Raw genomic sequence first — 20341 nt, forward strand, 5'->3', positions numbered from 1 at the left:
ACTGCAGGTAACAACAAGAAAAGGCTGTTCAGAAAATGACCTTCAAGCAGTGGCTTGACCCCTTTGTTCCAGCTCAATGTGGACAGTGCGTCACCAATTGCAAAGTTTAAAATAATGGATTCTTGCATATAGACTAAACTTTGTTACCACGGAAAATCAGTTTCAATCAATCTTTTCCTCAAAATGCCAAAGGCTTTTTGGAACCTAGCACAATCGAAGACGGACCAAGGAGTTCAGAATCCTGTCCAGTGCATCTAAATTCTAGACATTTAAAGTACAATTAATCAAGGTTTCTTTATTCACATGATGCAAGTGAATAAACTCATCTCCCATGAAGCTCCAGTCCTTTTTGATCCACAAAGTGTTCAAAACTACCCTGTATTTCCAAAACACTGTACTACCCTTGTAAACAATGAACAAGAATTCTGAAAACAGCCACAGACAGTGGGCAATAAGACTTCTCCCACAGGCCAAAAGGAAAAAAAAAATCCTTTTTTTATTAGAATTTTTTTGATTTGTTTGGCAAGAACTTGCACAACTTACTGAGGACATGGCTGAGGACTTACTGAGGACATTTTTACACAACTTGCTGAGGACACGGCGATGTGGCTTAAATAGCTCACAAATTCAGGTGTTTGTGGTCATCAAGCATCCTTTATACTTACAGCTACAAATGGCTGAAGCCTTTCTCATCTTGAACCCTGCTCAAGGACACCAAACAATTCCATCACATTTACATCAGTGCCCCATTTGATGGCACAATCAACAGAGCCCATACCAATCTACAGCTCACTTTACAACTGTGTGGACAAAATCATAAACCGAGTGATTGATTTCCATTAACATAGAGTCTGTTAAGGAAATGTCGGGACGCTAAAAGTCAAAACTGACAAGTAAATTGTCTGTTCTGTGTCTGAGCTACGATACAAATATAGATCAGAGACTGCAGCACTTGTGTTCGTGATTTCCTTATGTCTGATTATATGGAGACTTCGATAAATTTGGAGGAAAACAAATCTGACCTCAACCAGCAGTTCTCGTCACTCTTCTTAAATGTTTCAACAATTTGCAAAGTTACAGCACTTGACAAGGTAGAGTACAAACTTTAGAGATAACGAAGATAAGGAACTGGTTATGAATTGACTCTCGTGAACTTATATATATAAAAAAAGAGGAAAATTTGTCTGGTCACTGCAATGCTTGTTAGCGTGTCTAGATAATCAGCGCTAACACCAACCGACAAGGAATCTCCAAAGATGGGTTAATTTGTAAACCCCTCCATCCGTTGCATGCGCACCCTGTGAGGGGCGATATCGTCTGGGTTTCCCGACCTGGACGTGACCCAAGGTGGAACAGACAAGGGGCAGAGTGTCTTGTGCGAGATATCATCCTTCAAAATTTAGGGTTATCAGAATCGATTGAACGACATTCGTGCACTTGTGCGTCCACTATATGCAGCCAGCCACTTTTTTTGGCAAGGGATTCCAAGTGCATTTTTATGTCAGGAAGCAAAACCGTAAGTCACAAAAGATTTAAGGTCATCAAGATCACTTGTAGTGAGCTGAGATTCACTTGCAAATGAAGCCAGCCACTTTCTGCTGACTACGGGCTTCCAAAGGCACAATTGTACGTCAGAAAGTGAAATACACATCAAGTTGAACTACTTTCACATCTAAGTAGCAACTCTGTTACCAAGGCATCATTACTTTCGGATTGCAGCTAATATGTGTTGTGTACATGTAAGCCATGCAAAACAGAAACTTTAGCTGTAATTGTACAAGTACAGATTTGATGGAACACATTGCTCCAGTCCTACCGGAATAACAAAAGCGAAACAAAATGGACAATGCCTGCATTGTTCTTTGAACCTGAACACGAACAATTCTTGGGATTACATTTCTATCACTTGAGAACCAAGAACTACCAGTGATGACTCTGAGGATTAAATTTATTTAGTTTCAATTTTTGAAACTGATCCTGAGCCAGCTTAAAAGTAGATACTGAACTTTGTAAGACTCCCTCTAGTAAAGTGACGATACTGGATATAACATTTTGAAATTGCTCCCCCCCCCCCAAAAAAATGGGATTTCTTGTTTTCAATATTTTGTTCACATCGATTATGTGTAATATGCTTTGCTTCACTTCTAAGTTTTACCACTAATTCTAAACGGCATTCAAATTAACAATGGCAATTCTACCCATGGCACCCCCCTGACTTTTTTCTTGTATTGGATGATACTTTAAATCTGAATTTGGATGGAAGAGGGGGGTTTTGTATTTTTAGCCCCAGGACCCTGACTCACAAATTGGGGATTGGAGGATTAAGCTGTGACTATATTTAAAGTGTCATACCCATGGACGCGTTTCAAGACCATGACTTGACATCTTAGAAGATCAGTGTACTAACGTGCCTCCGTCAGCGAATTGCGCAGAAATCGCAGCACGAGGGGTTCTTGGCAAATTGCTCTTTTAGCATCTCGCTTCTCATCTGTTTTGTCACTTGTTACCAAGCTTTCATTCTAAAGTAAAAGTACATGTATGTTCACGTACTTTCATTATCAAATAAAATTCAATATCAAGAAATTATAATGCAAGCCGTATATGAATTACCTGCTTATGGCCGGTAGTCACACAACTGTCGATGTGAAGTTGCTATCAACTGCTACCATATGCATAAGTGTAATTGCAAAGCCACAGCCAAATTATTCGGAACATTAAATATTAAGTGAATATCTAATGCAACATGTTTGGAAATAGCTTTGGATAGAATCTTGCACCAAAACATGACCAAAGTATCTTCTTGTCAAGATCCTGACTTTAAAACAGAGATTTCTTTAACAACCATGTTTGTACCTAATACACAGTCAACACTAAAAGTTGAGGTGTTAATTCCAATGCGCTACCCCTTCCTGAACTTCTGTTCCAGAGTTCAAGGGGGTTCCCTAGAGGAACCAGACAAACACTGCGGTTCCTGCTGCAATCTGCGTCATTTTGCCCACAAGGGAGGCAGCGTTGGGTGTGAAGCAATGCAGGCTATGGAGTCCTGAAGACTCTACTCCTGTTTCCTGTCCGTGTTGGTAATAAAATAATGTTGTAATGAGCAGCACAATGCTACATGTATGGATCTGATAATACAATTTCAACTGTTTTAACCAACAGTTCCGTCAAACTCTTCCAACTTAAACTAAGATTTGGATGGAGATACATCCATGCCAAAGCCTCTCTGCATAACAACAGTGAGTCTGTGTCTTAGAGTCCACCTGTGTGTGATTCAGGCATTTGTGTCTACGCATGAATCCGGTCATACACTGGTCTACACCTGGGAAAATTCCAGTTATTTGGATGTTACAATGGGCCTGTTATCCTGACAAATACCTGATACAATGGCGCTTCCATAACCGAGGTGTCTCGAGAGTGCAGGATGATAACGTGCCCAGATCCGCATCAAACCCAGCCATAGAAGGAGTCAGATTCGTAGACAATTCATAGAATTTCCGTATGTGATAGATTGGTGCCTCTACTTTGTCAGTCAAGAGAATGTGCACTACACGGTCAAGTAACCAGGCAAAGATGACAGTCGCAAAAATGGAGGTCTATGTTTTTTTAGGACTTGACAACCCCGGTTAAAATTCTTCAAAAACCCACCTTGATAGCAGGAAAATGCTGATTCCAATCTGTCAGCACACACTGTTCATTGCCTTGCACCAGAGTGAGATGCTAATCTTAAGACAGGAAACGTAAGGAACCAAGTCAAGCAAACAGATGCAATTCAGGGAAAGGAAATGTTACATACACGCATGCATTCTTTTTAATTGATTGATCACAGCCATTTATACAGTCAAATTTACGGTTATATCAAATAATCCCTTTTTTTTTTACACATCTCCGAGTGGAAATGAATCATTTTTATGAAGAAGATACAAATATGTTCCAGATGGACATTGCGAAACTCACGGAGGAAATGAATTTCCAACTGCCAAGTGATGAAGTACACATTGGTAGTAGTTTTTAAAGGTATTTGCTGTTTGATGCATTTTTTTTTTAACTTGAAATGTTCAGTTCTTGAAAAGTACCTTCATCTACAAAACTCACATGCATGGTTTCAGCACCAGTCAAGCTTTGTTACGTTTCGCAAAACTGCCTAGTGACAGTCATGTCCCCAGACTTACAGCATCCGCATCACCTTAATTCTCCATGACAACCTGAGGCTGTCTACAACTCTTCATATGTCCCAAGGAGGATGCAGGCTGGCACTCAAGGGAGGAGAGTTCCTTGAAGTGAACTTAAACCTTACGATCAGACAACTGTTTTTCACAGAGCTGCCCTATGTGTGCTTTCAAGATGGTGGAAAACATTTGGGAATACCACTTCAAAAACGCACAGTGCATGACAATGTGTAACACGAAGCCACACATCTGGTACAAAGAAGAGTATCAGTAAAAAAAAAAAGGGGGGGGGAAATTGCAACAACTCAGATCAACAGATTTATATGGAACTTTTTCATACGGATGTAATAACTGCAATTCTTGATTAACTAAAATATTCAAAAGCTTGTTAAAGGCATGTTTTCGGCAAATAGGATGTGCAGCAAACACAAACACGAAACAGTCGTGTGAGGATGGCCAAATGAGAATCCGCTGGTGACAAAGTCACGCTGATTGGCGGCATTAGCACCATCACCCCGCAAAACAATAACAGTCTGGAGGCTTGTCCTCTCGCTTGGGCCCAATTGGCATCATGCGTAAAACTGCGTAGCCTGACAAGGGGCAGGTTTCGGGGCGCGACAGTTGACTCTTTGAACCGTGGTACTCGCACAGGCAGCTGACACATCTTCCCCCACCAATTTCTTGTGACACTGTAGAACTCTTTGAGTCTAACCCCTCAAGACCCTGGGGCTAGACAATGTATGGCAAACGATGGGTGTCATCTGTGAGAGGACTGGATGTTGCCTTCAAAAGACAGCACTTTTGAACACACCAACTCAAAGTGGTTCAGTCAGTGAGTCCATAATGCATATGACACAAGAACACAACACAGGAAAACAACAGTAAAGTCAAAAAAAGGGGGAAATTCCAAGACTTCAGAAAACTTTGTGCAGTGTTTTTAAAATAATTATTATTTCTGCAGAAAATAATATTTCAGTAGAAATGTTTACACAGGTTTTCTTATGGTTATGGCTATGCACAAGCCAGCAATAGGCCAAAACTTCTGAAGAATTATTCATATTTCAAGAAAACTCTTCATCTTCAACATTACTTTGTTATACTTTTTTTATCAATGATATATGCTGAACATTTTATTCTAAACTTCCTGTCCTGAAGACATTTTTTCCAAAAATTAGATACAGCAGCAAATTAGTGCAATTTTGGAAGTCTCTCCTAGTAAAACATCCAAGTTTGAACTTCCAAAAATGCAAATTTGATTCAATTACTACAAGCCAGATTAGTTAGATTCCAAAAGGATGGTGACTCAAAAACTTGGCGTCACCGCGCTCCTCTCCGGCCCCCCGCTCGGCCCCCAGCAACTCTTAAGCCAGTTTACTTTAATCAAAATCACTCTGGCAGAATGTTTGTAAAGCCAGGGAAATTTTGTAACGGTAGCGTGTGAACAGTGGTATGTCTGCAGGCTGTCAAAAGAGAGAGAGGGGAGCTAGTAGGCTCCAGGGCAGGAACCGTTTAGCAAACATGAGGCTTCCTCGGCAACAGGCAAGATTATCCCGAGAATCAGGTGGATTAAGCGGCATTTCTCGTGGCAGAGAGGAGCTGCTACCGGGCATCACTCTCAAATGCTGTGGGATTACCGCGGCTGGGAAATTCCCCTTCCTGTCCAATGATATTTGCCCACTCAAAGACAATTCTCAAAACTCTCAACCCTCCTCTGAGGCAGAAAGAAAGAGCAATAATTGATAACATGTTGTTGATGAGGCTAATGCAGGATTTCTGTGAACTGACTCCTTGCAAGTAAACAGGACACTCGTCAGACTATATTGGTTACAAGTTGCCATCACTTTCAATATTTCAAATTTGAAAACAGTCCGACTGGAAAAAAACAAAATTACCTCCAAGAGGTTTGATGAAAAATGATTTTACAAGCAGGTAAGCTCTTTTCATCCATCATCTAGTCAAAGCATTAAAGGCTGCAAGAGATGAAACTTGATAAAGGAAGTGTATGCTGTACTTATGCTTCTGAAATATGAGTTCACTTTTAATGCACTTGGGAATACTTCTGACCCATACCAAAGCAGCAAGACCCTCTGTGACCTTTCCATGCAACAACTACATGTGTCAGCTCAAGGTGCTGGCCGGCAGTTTCGGTCCCTGCGACTTTCTTTTTTTGGCTCAGCGCCGTGCCGTCCCCAACTACGTGTTACAGGGATAAGTGACCATTAGCATAAGAGGGAAGTAGCAGCCTGAGTGTTTTCATCGCATGTTTCCTCCAATTAGGCAGGTCCTCCGTCTGGCTGAACTACATCATTTTTCTTTTTCTTTTTTGCACACCTGGCTTACAAGGACAACATTTTGCACTCATCATGAACTGTTGGTAGAAAATTACAATTCAGGATCTGGTTCTTAGTATCTTACCCGTTTTCAGCCTGCGTCGTGCATGAATCATGCATATTCAAATAGTTGACAAGGAAACATGCACAATGCAAACCTAACACAGACTGACAACATTCTTCACATTCTTTCATCAACTTTAAAAATGGATTGCCTTTTGTACTGCACACTTGCGTTGAAATATGTTGAAATAGTTTGTTTTTCTTAAAGGAAAGTTATGAATGACGAACTGGGAATAACCTTGCTTTCATCTATGAACAAGGTAGACAAACTATATGCTAAAAGAAGGTCAAGGTTCGTTTCTGAAAAACTTGACGGACTAAATGCCAAATATTCGAAACAAGTCAACCGTGCTAGTCAGACTAGACCCATTTAGCGAGGCGTCATGATTCTGGCTGACAGGGCCAATCATGGTAACAGCCACAAACAATGCCTCCTACAGTACACTCTGACCTCAAAACCTTCCACGCCAGAACAATCGCTTCCTCAAATTGCTTTCAGTATATACGCCCGCTCACAACCACAGTGGAATCCAAATTATTATCAGTGGAAAGGTTTCAGCGTGATAACAGAGAACAGACTATCTGTCACATCCTTAACAGAACCCGTGCTTCCTGTATGCTGGACAAAATCTTTGTTGTGCCTGTCACTTCCCGATTGTGTTTATTTGGAGAAGTTGGTGAAATCAAAATAAGTCTGCTGTCCTATAAAAAACATACCAAGGATTTATAATCAGTTGATTACAGGAATGAGTTAATCCTACTAATTGTGATTACTACTGCTGCATTTCACAAAGATTGCTGGATCATCTGCTGAAGAGCCTGAGCAACTTAACACATGTGTGACTGACCCAAAATTGCCCTGCAGTCTTGTTTTGAAAACTTAGTCACCATGCCCTAATCCAAACTACATTCTGTACTTTCATTATTTACAAATATGAACTATTGTTCAACTTTTACGGCAAAAGGTACATATACGTAAACGCTGTTGGAGACTCCAACATGCAGATTGACAGGAATTCGGTATGAAAGATATAATGTCCCTACAACATGTACTGTCCAAATTCACCCCGAAAAATAATTTTGCTTTCAAAATGTTTTTCTAGTGCATACAACTTAAGATTCATTTTTAACTAGACATTGACTGAAATAGTACTTAAATGAAAAAAAATTGCAGCCCAATAATAATTAATTCTCGCAGCATAGACTGGTTCCCGCCCCCTTTTAGATTCGATAATATGGGGAGAAGAATTGATCTATTTGCCATGAAAAGCGAACCAAAACAAAAGCTTTTTTTCAAAGGGTAACAGACGGGGAAAACAAAATTATTTGTTGAAGAGCTGGGACCGTGCAACTTTAACTTACCTGAGGGTTGGTCAATGGCCGGAAAAGAGAGGCCGGGGAGTCTATTCAGTGAGTATGTGAACTTTGCAAAGTGTATGGGTGGTACTTTGCGGTTTGTTTTGAAGTTACAAGTTGTGAATAAGCAAGGTATAAGCCAGGAAATGACAACATAGGCGTCCACAGGTTTTGTGGTTAAAATACAAGGTGTCCAATAGGCAGTCAGTGCAGCTAAGTCTACATGTAAAGTGTGGACATTTACCCAATGTCTCAAGGACATGGGGATAAATGTTACCAAACACCCTGGGATTAAGAAATCAAAGGAAATACTTGCCTGAACAACCGCGAGTAAAAGACGGGGCAATTTGCTTCATATCCGAAATATTTTCATGCGACATGTGCAACATTACACTCTTGCCCAGAAGAAGTGAAACTTTGCGGTAGCATCTCATGAAATGTTTCTTCGAGTCGCGTGTTGTTTTGTAGCCGTGCTGGCTTAACTTGACACAGTCCATGTTTAAGCTACCGACAACTGTGTCCGACCCACTAGTTATCTCAACAACAAATCTATCCAGAATTAAGCATACCGATACACGAACCTTTGCCAGAGTCTTTGGGAAACAGACAGCCTGTTCCCAAAGACTGTTTCCATTCTTCTATCCATTAACTTACTTCCTGTTGAGTTGCTCCCTTGCCCCGCATCTTGCTCCTGGTTACCTGCATCAGATATTCAATGGAAAAACAATACAAGTAAATGCCGATAAACGATATCAACACAGTTCCAAGGGGAGCCACTAATGAACTTAAATCCCAGGATTAAAATTGGACCCACGTGACAGGTGGAGATTTTCCTACAAATGAAATCAAACCAGACAGACCATGTCTCTCCCAAACTACCAGTATTACCTGAGAATTTGCAGGATCAGCATGAAAATTGACTCCCATAATACATATTTATGCAGCATGGAAATTCAAAGGATATGAATCACAAATCATAAGGACCAATACTTCTGTCTAAGACGCTGACACCTTCCTAGATTGCTGACCTGACCCCATACAGGTATGCAAGGACAGGCAATACCCTAATTGGTTGCTATGCACCTGGATGATTCTGCCTTTCCTGTAGTCTGATTGGCCCGAGGTGCTCAAGTACATGGATTGTAGCAACTTTTTTGTGCATGTGTAAAAAAATTGTTACAGTGTGAAGATAACCTGATGATAAACTAAATTCTGCACTAAACGATGATGTTGGTAAACTCACTTGTGTATTTGGTCCGGTGTGAAAGCATGGATGCTCGTTACTTGCAACGTGCTTGTCACTGAAAAAAAAATAAAAAAAATAAGACGCTTCAATACAAAAGGTTGCATTATGTCTTTACAAATATACTCAACCGGGAAAAGTTGGTCGATGCAAGTTTTCCTTCTGATCCTTGGCACCTGGATTATATTGGCAACATAGATAACATGAGGGGAACAGGATAATTATAATAAAAGTTAAGTCATTTTCGATTTAAATATACCCATCATTGATTTAATTGGACATTTTTACTTTTGCAAAGTTTAAATGGAAAAACTTACGATGGGCAGTGTGGAGGGGGGCATAGGTTGAACAGGGGAAGCACACAGAGGGAAGATGGCTGGGTACATGTAGGTGGGTTGGGTGGATATGGGTGTTACCAGGTGGACTGAAGGGACAAGAGGGTGGATATTTTCAGGGTGGATTGGTGGGGTTGGGGGGGTACATGGAAGATGTTCAAAGGGAATTTGGGGGTGTACATATAGTTGGGGATGGTGGATGGGTGTGAGGTTGGGTAGGTTAAAGGAAAAATGGGTGGATAATTGGGAGGATGGATGGATGGTTGGGATTGATAGTTAGGAAAGTCGATTGGTGAGGGTGAATGGGTTGGTGAGGGTGAATGGGTTGGTGAGGGTGAATGGGTTGGGGTGTGTGGGTTAAAGAGAAAGTACAGGATGGTAGTTGGGCAGAGTAGATGGGTGGAATTAAGGGTGGAGGGGTAATGGTGGGTTGGGTGGTAGGGTGGGCATGAGGGTGGGTAACCATTAATTAAAAATGTTACTTTATAGTATACTTGCAAACATGAATTGACACCATCATCCAATATGAGATGAGATGACTTATGCTAATCACACGGCAGCTTTACACCTACTGCAACATCACCTGAATAATTTACCCACCCACCCACCCACATTATTAAATTATGCAGGCATATACGTACGTGTAAGGATACCCCTGTGGATGTTTGAAGAAGGGATACAACTGAAAATACGGCCTCCGCATAAAATGACCATACATGAGATAGTCCATTCGGATGCTAACACAAGTACTGCAGTACATTGTAAACGTTAGTGGTGCCTCTAGCACTCGCCCACCATGCCCCACCCTAGGTATTCCGTTGCGCACATAGCATCACATTGTACTGCTGTGATAGTTTCGTTTTGAACACTCTGATCAAGGAAACTGGTGAAGTTTGAATGGTAAGTGCAATTGCACATTTGCCCCCTGACTTCACAGTATTCCACACTTTTTGGTTGAGTGAACCTGAATGGGGAAACCAACCCTTTCTGCAAAATCAAATTTGTTTGCTGCCTACTGATGACAACAAAAAGTTCTTTAAAAAATTGTGAGTGTATCCTGTGGCCTTTTAAAGTGAAAGAGATATATTGCAACAAAGTTCAATGTTGCCTATAATCATAATCTATATGAACACTAAATCAAAGCAATACTCCCAAAACCATAACTAAATTGAAAGTACCTGTTGACGTTGCATGTGCGCTGTACCATAAAATCCACAATGCTCGTACTGGAAACGATTGGCCCAGACAACAAACGTTATATTTTCAGTGGCCATTTTACACAATGCTGCCCAACCCTACCTATCTGTCAAGGGTGGTGCTTTGTTGCGGCTAACACACCCCTGACCGGGTACCCTCAACTACAAGGATATGCAGTATCAACTCACAGGAAAAAAAATGGCCCAGAAGTTGGCATTCATACATACATGTTGAGTTTGTGTAACTGGGCTAATGCTTAATCTACCGTGAACTAGCGCTGCACCACTTCATGTATATAGGTATAGAGTGTATGCCATCATACTTTGTCTGCTACCAACAATAGAGGTTTTGAAATTTTAATTTGAAGCATAGCGTTAGTTCTGCCAGATAATTACAAACACATGTCTGAAGTTAAAAGTAATAAAACAAACTTGAGGCAAGTGCTCCAAAAATGAATGAGTATTGAACTCGAGTCCATGACAAGTACAGCTGCAAGTATTAAATCAAACGCCTTGTTACAGGTTAAGTGACAAGTAACAGGGGATGAACAATAACAAAGGAATACTTTTGACATAGTTCATTTAAATACATTGAGCTTGTTTCTTGACTTAGGACTGGATGACTTGTGATAGACTCAACTACAACAGTGAAATGTATGCAGTGAAGAATAGCATTCAAGAGTGTTAGTTACAACTAGATATTTTATTTAAAAATGTCAAAGAATGGTATTTCACATCCACTTTAAAAAAATGGGTTATGTACAGTGTGGCAACTGAGTCTACTGTATTTTGCCATTCAATAACAAGAAAATGTGGGCCAAGGCCAAAGGGTGGTCACATCTAAATTGCAGCTGGCTGAAAATCCAATATTTCATCAAGATGTTCATCTTTCAGACAGTATTTGTTATGAGCCCAATTCTGTGAGGCTGCCAATCTGTTTGTGCAGAAGCTGTCCTGACTATAGATTTAAGTTATTGTGCTACTCAGGCAAATATAAATGGAACCATAGAGGTAGGAGTGTAAATTTGGGTGTAAAACTTGTACCTGGGCTAAAATACCAACTAGACCGAGTCTGGTGATTTTAGTGCCGGTCTAGTGCTTTCTGTGACCCAACTGGTCCAAGTCTTGTGGTTTTCACGCTACTGATCACTAAAGAAATAACCCATGCTCCATCTACAGTCCGATTTGCTCTTTCGAAAATTACATTCTTTAAAACAATTTATGTTTCCCCTTAAAAGGCCTATGTAATGTATTTTTTTATGCAAACCTGGAAAAAAAGGGATGAAAAATAGTTTTCATATTTAAGAGGAGTAGAAAGTATACTACTGGTGTAGTAAACAATCAAGAAACTTACAAGGTTCTTCTTGTCCTTAATATCAAATACATTTTTTAAATTCAAACAGTGAAATGTGCCCTTTTTCTTATTTTTTTTCACATCAATCTGATGACCTCTCTTTGTCTAGTAATATCTTGGGGAAACAAACTGCCCAAGCAAAGAGTTAATCTGCCTATTGACACTGACAAATCAAACTTTGGCTAATATTTTGTCCTGAATACATGTGCATAACTAAACATGTATTATGAAATTTCAACAAAATATGATCAACATCCTAAAAAGGGATGGTAAACTACATCTAACTCCAGTAACTTAGCAACTTTGAGATTAAGTGCAAGGCACTGAACTAACATTACCATAGGATCTTAGAGGGATGACTTTATACTGTGAGTGATTTTGTTTCACATTTACGTGTAAATATTTCTGAAATTGCAAAGCCAATCACAACTGAGTGTGCCAACTGCCACAGAAAACGAGCCTCCTAGCAAGCAGAATTGGAAAGGAGGGGCCAGGCTCTACTGGGGGTCCTGACATACGAGCCAGAGAGGTACAAGTGACCTGGCCATGACTCACTCCAGAATTAGCAAAAATATTATTGCCAAATGTCAACGCTTGAAAAACAGCCATCCTAAAGAGCAGACAATTTTAAGAAAAAAGAAGAAAAAAAGCTAGTATATCAGAACACATTTCAGATATGTGTTTATGCCACATGTAGGATGTCAGTTGAATTACTCAGTAAGGGGTGGGGGGGGGGGGGGGGAGGGTGAGGTGTCGCTAATCAGCGTATCCTTCCACTGAGAGGCAGTGACGAGGGTTGGGCCCATTTTCCCCCACTTGTTCTTTTCTTTCTGGGAAGGACATGCGTGTGTTGTTACATGTATCTCAGGATGGGGCGGGACAGAAGGAAATCATCTCCATCATAATAGATAACATACATATTTACTGGGCCCAATTTCTTGGCTCTGCTTACCGTTAGCGAAAAATACCTGCTTACCGTACCGGTAGCAGAAAATTCTGTGCTTACAGTAAGTCTATTTCATGGGTTAGCAAGGAATTTTGGCTTCAGTGCATGCGTACATCCCATAACTAAGGATTCTGTGCTTAAGGGTTTAGCACAGAATTTTTCTGCTAGTGCAGTTAGCACAAATGGTGATCGTAAGCAGCAGAGCCATGAAATTGGGCCCATGTGACACAGAACGATCAGACAATTACGGCAGGATTTAACTCTTGGAACTTCTTGGTGTTACAGTACTAGTGTACATTTTCCTTCCTCCATGGTGTGCCCGATAACTTGTTTACTTGGTGTTTTCTTCTTTACATCTATACTCAGTTTTTCCCAATTGGGATTTAAAAGTTAAAAAGGGGTCAGTCAAATTAATGTGTATGTTGGTCAAGCTTTGGGAAATTTGGAAAAGGTTTTTTTTAAAATCGTTTGCAATTACATTCATTTTGATTTGTAGTACTACAAGTTATTGGCTATAAGCCAATTGTAATGACAGGATGCAGCTACCAGTATATATGATTGTATGCAAATGAAGAATGCACAAACTGTACATCTTGGTGCAATTAAGCTAGACTGTACCATGTATACAGTCACACCGTTTGGCATTCCTAATGTAAACTTTAACCAAAACGTGTTCCAGTCTGATGACTCTGATCCTGAAACTGGCAAAATTTCAAAGACCCCACAGACAATGACAAGTTGTCACTGAGTTGAGCCGAAAAGTCAATTTCTTTTAGAAACTCATCCAAGAGCACAATTCAATGGCAGGGTCACCTACCGTACATGTACATGAGAACATCTAGTACAGCTAACACTATTGTCCCTACTTACATGTACATGTACTGGTAGGTTACAGGTGGAAACCACAGGGAACACCCCCCCCCCCTCTTTTGTGATGGTCATTGTGTTCCCTGTATCTCAGGAATTCTTTTGAGATATCTAGGGGAGGGGATGTGTTAGGTACCAATAGTCATGAACTATTTTTTGTACATACATCTATAGGCATTGATACATGTGTTGTTCATGATGCCATTACTGAGCTCACTAGGAAAATTAGTGTGGCAGTGCGTGACAGAATAGTGATAGGCATGGCACAGTTAAATAATAGCAAAAATGAAGAAAGGAAACACTTCACACATTGAGCAGCAACATGCCCATACGCCCAAAGTCTGAAGTTCTTGCACAGCATCATGAACGATTATGATTAGAAAGATGACTTTTCAACAAACAAATGTCTTGTTTCCGAAATGTTTGACTATCAAACTCAAGATGCAACAGGTACCGTATCATCAAAATTAGCAGGGTGAAGTCACATGGAATGCTTCTGGTTTTGTGTCCAGTTCCCAGCCAACAATTAGTAGAAGATAGGGGCACACTAGGAGAGGTTAAGAACTTAAGAAGGGAGGGGGGGGGGGGGGAGGGGGGTTAAGATGGGTTTAGTAAAAGGGGTCAAACCGCAGCACCTCCAAAATAAGAATGGTGAGTGATGAGTGACAGGAGTGTCACGCTTCTTGAAAAGATTCAGAGAGGCCTGCTTCCTGGAAGCGACCTTCTGATACTTTTGAAATTTGCCCTCAAAAACAAACACCCCCCCCCTCCCTCCTTTCTATAAAAAGAGAAAAGTGGGAAAATGGCCCTCACTGCACCTGGGAGAGCTACGAGAGACATAATTTCCTGTTGGTCGTCGTGGAAACTGGACGCGTTTGCAAATTCATCCTCGGCGAACAATATAACTCTCTTCTTGAGAGTCATGAATGATATCCGGTCATTTTATAAAACAAACAGCTGGTGATAGTGACAATAAGAACTTAGTGATTTACCCACAGTCAATCTATACTTTGAACAAAAAATTGTCACTTATTTTTGATGAAGGTTTTGGTCTTGATCGAAGCATAGTAAAATCTAAATGTCCATAGACATGAGTAGGCACAAGTTTCAGCATATTTTTTTTTTTTTTGTGTGGTCAACTCCCACTTTTGGTTTCTTTGTTAATTAAGTACTGACTGCCAGTCAGTAAGCAAACTTCATGTACTAAATGCTTCCATCATGTAACAATTTGGCTTTTGTGTACAGAGAATCTCCGAAACAAAGAGTAATGCCTGAAATGACATCATAGCAACAGCGCCCTCAGTTGCCAGAAAAGAGCAAAACATTGTTTAAAAAATGGAGAACAAAAATATTAAAAGCCAAAAAACTTTGAACCAAACAAGATGTTTCTTTATTTGCACGAAAGGTGTACTTTATTTGCTAAAAAGAAATTCCATTGCCTGGAAACTTTAAAGTGCAATATTGCAGGTTGATATTGTTTTTCCAAGCTGTTATGCATTGAGTGACTATCACATACTGTCTGTTTCTGTAGGAATGTTTGCTTCTTTTTAACAGAATAGCAGGAAATTGTGAACACGATAAGCTGCGGCGTCAACCACGTCAAAAGCAAAATCGACACCTTGTGGAATCTGCACGCTGTCAAAATTGTTCTGGAGCAAAGTTACTTCTGACTCGGGATTTCCCTTTGAAGACTCCTTAAATTTAAAACAAATTGTGTGAACAGATTGATCCGACTGATGAAAGGCTTTCGCGTACTTGCGGGCCGTAGTCGTGGCATCTAAAATGCGCTGCATCCTGGCTGGCAAGGCTGACAATATTGAGGAAAATGGAATGAGGTACGTATGAGGGGGGAAAAAAACGCTTGTCAGTCAGTCCGTCACTAGTTTCACTTTCTATCAGCTGCAAACTTGGACTTTTGTTTTGTTATGTTTGAGAAGATAAAGTTTTGACAATTTACAGACCTATGTTTAAGAGCTACTATAGGCTGGAAAGCAGACTTAATGAGGACAGGAAATGGCCTCCGAGCCCTGAGGTTTCACTAGTTGTTAAGTGTCCTGATGATTTTTTTTTCTTTCGGAATAGTACATGGTCAACAAGTGGCATACATGTAAGCATGTGGTAGGCTAGCTACCGATATGTACTCAATTAAAAAAATAACGGAGTCCGTCAACGTAAGCTTTGAAACGCTGCCTGACTCGGTGATTGTGGCAGTATTGAGGACTAAGCGATGGACATTGTTTTTACCTACTGCAATCACACAAAAGAGAAGCAAGTACAGTGTAAACATGTATCGAAAATGTGAGTTTGGGCACTGCAAGTTCAGGGTGTGATGTCTTTATACTGCAATACGGCCAATTAAATATAAATGTACTTTGTGAGGCGCTAGAGTGCATTTAGATATTTCAGAATGGCTTTAAATTCAGATAAGAAATTGAGACACTCTATGAGACTTCACTGAACAAAAACCTTTGGTCACTTTGATACAAATGTAACACTTAACTCATTGTGACACGAGACCTGAAAAGGAATTTCCTTCCTTTTCTACAGCCATCTGGTTTGGGTAAATGTATTTTTCCAATCACGCTGATTGACACCGTGATACAAGCAGTGTGATTTTTTTTTGTTCTCCATGTTGGATTGATATCTTATTCAATCAAACAAGTCACTTCCAATTTGGTTCAAACCAACCATGCAGCGCACACCTAATGAGAGTAGGCATACAATGTAGGCACTTGCAAGAAAACACACACCAAGACGAAGGAAACTTCAGAAGTCAGACATCCTTGTTCCCCTCCATGTATTTCATCGCCGTGGTTTTAATTTGGGGTGCCATGTTTAAAGCACATAATTTAATTTCAAGCACATACTTAGAGTGCCTTTGGGGTTTTGGGAGAGTAGCTTGACAGTAATTACCACAGATAGGTATGCTAGCCCAAAGCGTCAGGCTAAACTCAAACCAGGTACTGGGTTTCTTGGCTGCGGCCACCTGGGACTATGGGGCGAGGTCAGGTGTAGGTCAGATGGTAGGCATCACAGGAAAATAGCGTTAACCAGTGAAATGACTAGTGAACAGCCACGTGTATGGCGGGGCACCGTTGGGAATACTGCGGAACATGTATCAGTGGAGCGGCAACTTCACGACAACTGGCCCTGTCAGGAGACCTGCTAGCGGGGGAAACGTTGAGTTTCTAATTGAGAGGCTTGACGAATCCAGTCTTAGTTTCCTTCCTGAATGCGCAGGGAGGGGGGGGGGGGGGTGGAGTGCTCCTCCACGGACCACTCATTGGCCCCCTCCTCATCGCCCCATGATGGGCACGCGCTGGGGACAAATGCACGCAATCTTTGTTGCGTGTGGCGCCATGCCAACAGACGAGGGTGTGGGGTGGCCCTGCGCACTGCTACTGTTTGTTTTTTTGTGGAGGGTTGGGGAGGGGTAGGGGAAGTCAGGGCGCTCTGAGCGGAGCACGCCACCTAATTAGAAGGAAACCCGAGCGAGGACGTATTGTGGCACCGGGTCTCATGCGGGTTTAGGTTTGCGTAATTGGAAAATGTTACCCATTTCATTACGCAAAAGGGTTCGCGTTTAACAAACCGATGTTGCTGGAATTATGTGCAAGGCTGTTATAAAGTTTTGCGTTCAGGAAGAAATATAATTGACAGGGAAAATCAAATCAATCTGATTGAAGGCCAAATAAATTTAAGCTAATAGAGGTCTGCAATTCTAGAGGAAGTTCATGGGTAGTAACTTTGACAAGTGTATGGAAGCCAGTTATGAGGAAGAAATGGTTTAAGTCTTGCTACTGTTAGGCCAACACATCGACTCCAACAGTTCAATCACATTTGGAGATGGCAAGTGGATTCATCGTATACCGTGAAGCCTGAAAAACCAATTCCCAAAATCCATAAAACCAACAGAAGTTTCTTCCGAGTCTTACTTTCAAGGGCCATCGAAACCCCATGTGAGGTAATAGACAGGTTAAGCTAAGCATTTTGTTTAACGCGTTCAGCAACTCATACTAGAAGCTTTGCATTCCCGTTCATGTATGCGGACAAGAAGAGCAGCCATTTCACAGAATCCGTGTACATGAAACTTGTTGAAAACACTGACACATATTTCTGTTTAATGAATTATTGAGATAATCTTCTCAAGCACTGAAACAGTAGTTAATTTGACCTCTGATCAAACTGAGAAATGCAGCTCGGTTTTTTCTCCCTGTTACGAGGAACACCAAAATCACTGGTTTGGCATTGCATACGGCAAGCCTGAAGTTGTACGCGTGTTGCAAACGCACATTTTGCCGACATTCTTGCAAGTACCCATGGCACAAGGCAGGTCCTACGAGCACACATTCATGCACAAACTTAACTTCTGTAATTGTGGCCGGTCTGTACTTTCATCAATCCTGCAAAATCTTCAAGATTTTGAAGAATTTAGGAGGGTTAGAGTTAGGAAGTATTTTGGAATATTAGGGTAGGGAAGTATTTTGGAATATTAGTTGTCAATTTCAAAGCGAAAAAAACATGTTAGTGCTGGTGGGGAAACTTACCAAAACGTTTTCATACACTGATCGCATGCATTGTACACTTGATCTGCAGAGAGAAAAGAGAGAAAAGAGACGAAAGGTTACTAAATATGTACTTGCACACATTTCTTATTGTGATTACAGATTAGTATCTCATGTTCCCAAACAGTATCATTTTAAGAAATGAAATGAGTTTTTAATGTAATTTTCCTTCTAATTACTTGCCAGAATTCCATTCCACACTCACAAAGACAGCAGAGACAGAAACATTTATGTCAACAAAATTTGGAAGTATACCTAAGAGTGTGTTACATCTTGCATCTTTCTTATCTTTATTCAATTCAATTAAGGAGTGACAGTCCGCTTAAAATATCCATTTTTTGTGGCCTGCATATTTCCAAAGACATTTCATAAGCAAAGGAAACCACTGTGTCAAACTGGACAGACACAAATAAAATGTTAATATTGAAACCTCATATTGTATAATATGAGAAGGTATCTTTTTGTCATGATCTGGACCAACCTAATATTGCTTATCATAAAAACGTAAGTGTCATAATTATTAATAAACCTGTGCAAGGTTAAAAACAACATTATATAAGCCCATAAAAATGCCATATGCACACATTGTAAACTGCAGGGATAATATGCAAGATGTGGAGAGGCATTGGAAATGGGGAAATATCCTATTCAAAGAGCCAAAATCATCATTTTTTTGGCATGGCAATTTTAGTCATGTTTGACTTCAAATTGCACAAATGATTCCCTTTGGACCGATTCTATTGATCTTATACGCACTGTCTATCTTAAACAACTCCACATTTTGTAGTTGAAAATGTAACGGAAAATATGCTACCCTGTAATCACTCAAAGAAACACATTGGAGAAGATCCCTTTATTGGTAACATATATTTGAATTATTCATGAGGTCAGTTCCCCTCCTTGTGTACCATACTGTCAGCCAACCACATGAATAATGCATTTGGAAGATTGACCGTTTAATTATTCCATCCACCATGTACATGTACACACCCATTCTACACATCCATAATTGGTTTTTCATCCTTGATGCGAATTATACATCTTCCGTATTTTTACACTGAATCCTCATCTATATTCAGTATTTCAGGCAGAATTCTGTGCTCACTTACAAAACAAAAGGCCTGTGAATTGAAACTCACAAAATCTGTTTGATCATAAAACACACCCAAAATAATGTAGTTTTTCCCATCCATGTGATTGTTTGGGTTGCTATACAGAGCCATGGTTATTTGTAATGCTCCCTGCTTTCCATGCATAAAGACTGTGCAGTGGAGCATTCTCCAAGCAGCTTTATGAATACAGCCACACTGCCACGCCCTAGTGCAATTCATCTTTGTACATGCAGCTACATGTACATGCATGGCCTTATCTATTATGATAGACCTCGCCTAGTATCACGTGTGCATGCACAACAAACACAGTCCATACATGTACACTGTAGGGTGTATAGGGGTGTATTATACAAAAGGTGTGCTGTGTCAGCATGCACATATGTGGGAAATCTGCACCACAGTGGTTACATCGACCAAACCCAAACTACGAACATGTAGACGATTGCTTAGTGGCAATTCAGTCCAATTTAAACTTATTTATTTACCGCATATCACATGTGATTTTTACCTTATCTTTACACATGTCGATCTATGTAAGATTTTTAATTTTTAATGTTTTCACTTATCGACTAGCTTCAAAAATCATTCGGTCAAAATAACAATCTAAACACTCTTTATTCAGCTTTTTTCCCCTCTAATGCACACGGTATTGAAGAATTATTTTTTGGATATCTGAACTACATGTATGGTACTGAAAGATATAATACAACACACAAAGCACCTCAACATTATTGTTAATGCATTTTTCACCCAATAAAACAGCACTACATGTATGTTATTTGTCTTACTTGCCATGCACACTTCGATG

At 40.3% G+C, this 20341-nt stretch overlaps 1 protein-coding gene across 6 annotated transcripts in view; it reads right to left on the reverse strand.

The window, feature by feature from the left end:
* LOC119728280 (Krueppel-like factor 12) overlaps window positions 1-20341 on the reverse strand; it is a 45779-nt gene that overhangs the window by 21676 nt on the left and 3762 nt on the right. For all 6 annotated transcript variants that reach the window (XM_038200455.1, XM_038200456.1, XM_038200457.1 and 3 more), the window contains 3 exons: window positions 18404-18446; window positions 9159-9216; window positions 8570-8614 (listed from right to left, as the gene is read on the reverse strand). In XM_038200455.1, coding sequence (XP_038056383.1) covers window positions 8570-8614; window positions 9159-9216; window positions 18404-18446 — 146 coding nt within the window. The remainder of the gene's footprint in view (window positions 1-8569; window positions 8615-9158; window positions 9217-18403; window positions 18447-20341) is intronic.

The sequence above is a fragment of the Patiria miniata genome, unplaced genomic scaffold (assembly GCF_015706575.1).
Source record: "Patiria miniata isolate m_02_andy unplaced genomic scaffold, ASM1570657v1 HiC_scaffold_20, whole genome shotgun sequence".
Taxonomy (NCBI): Eukaryota; Metazoa; Echinodermata; class Asteroidea; order Valvatida; family Asterinidae; genus Patiria; species Patiria miniata.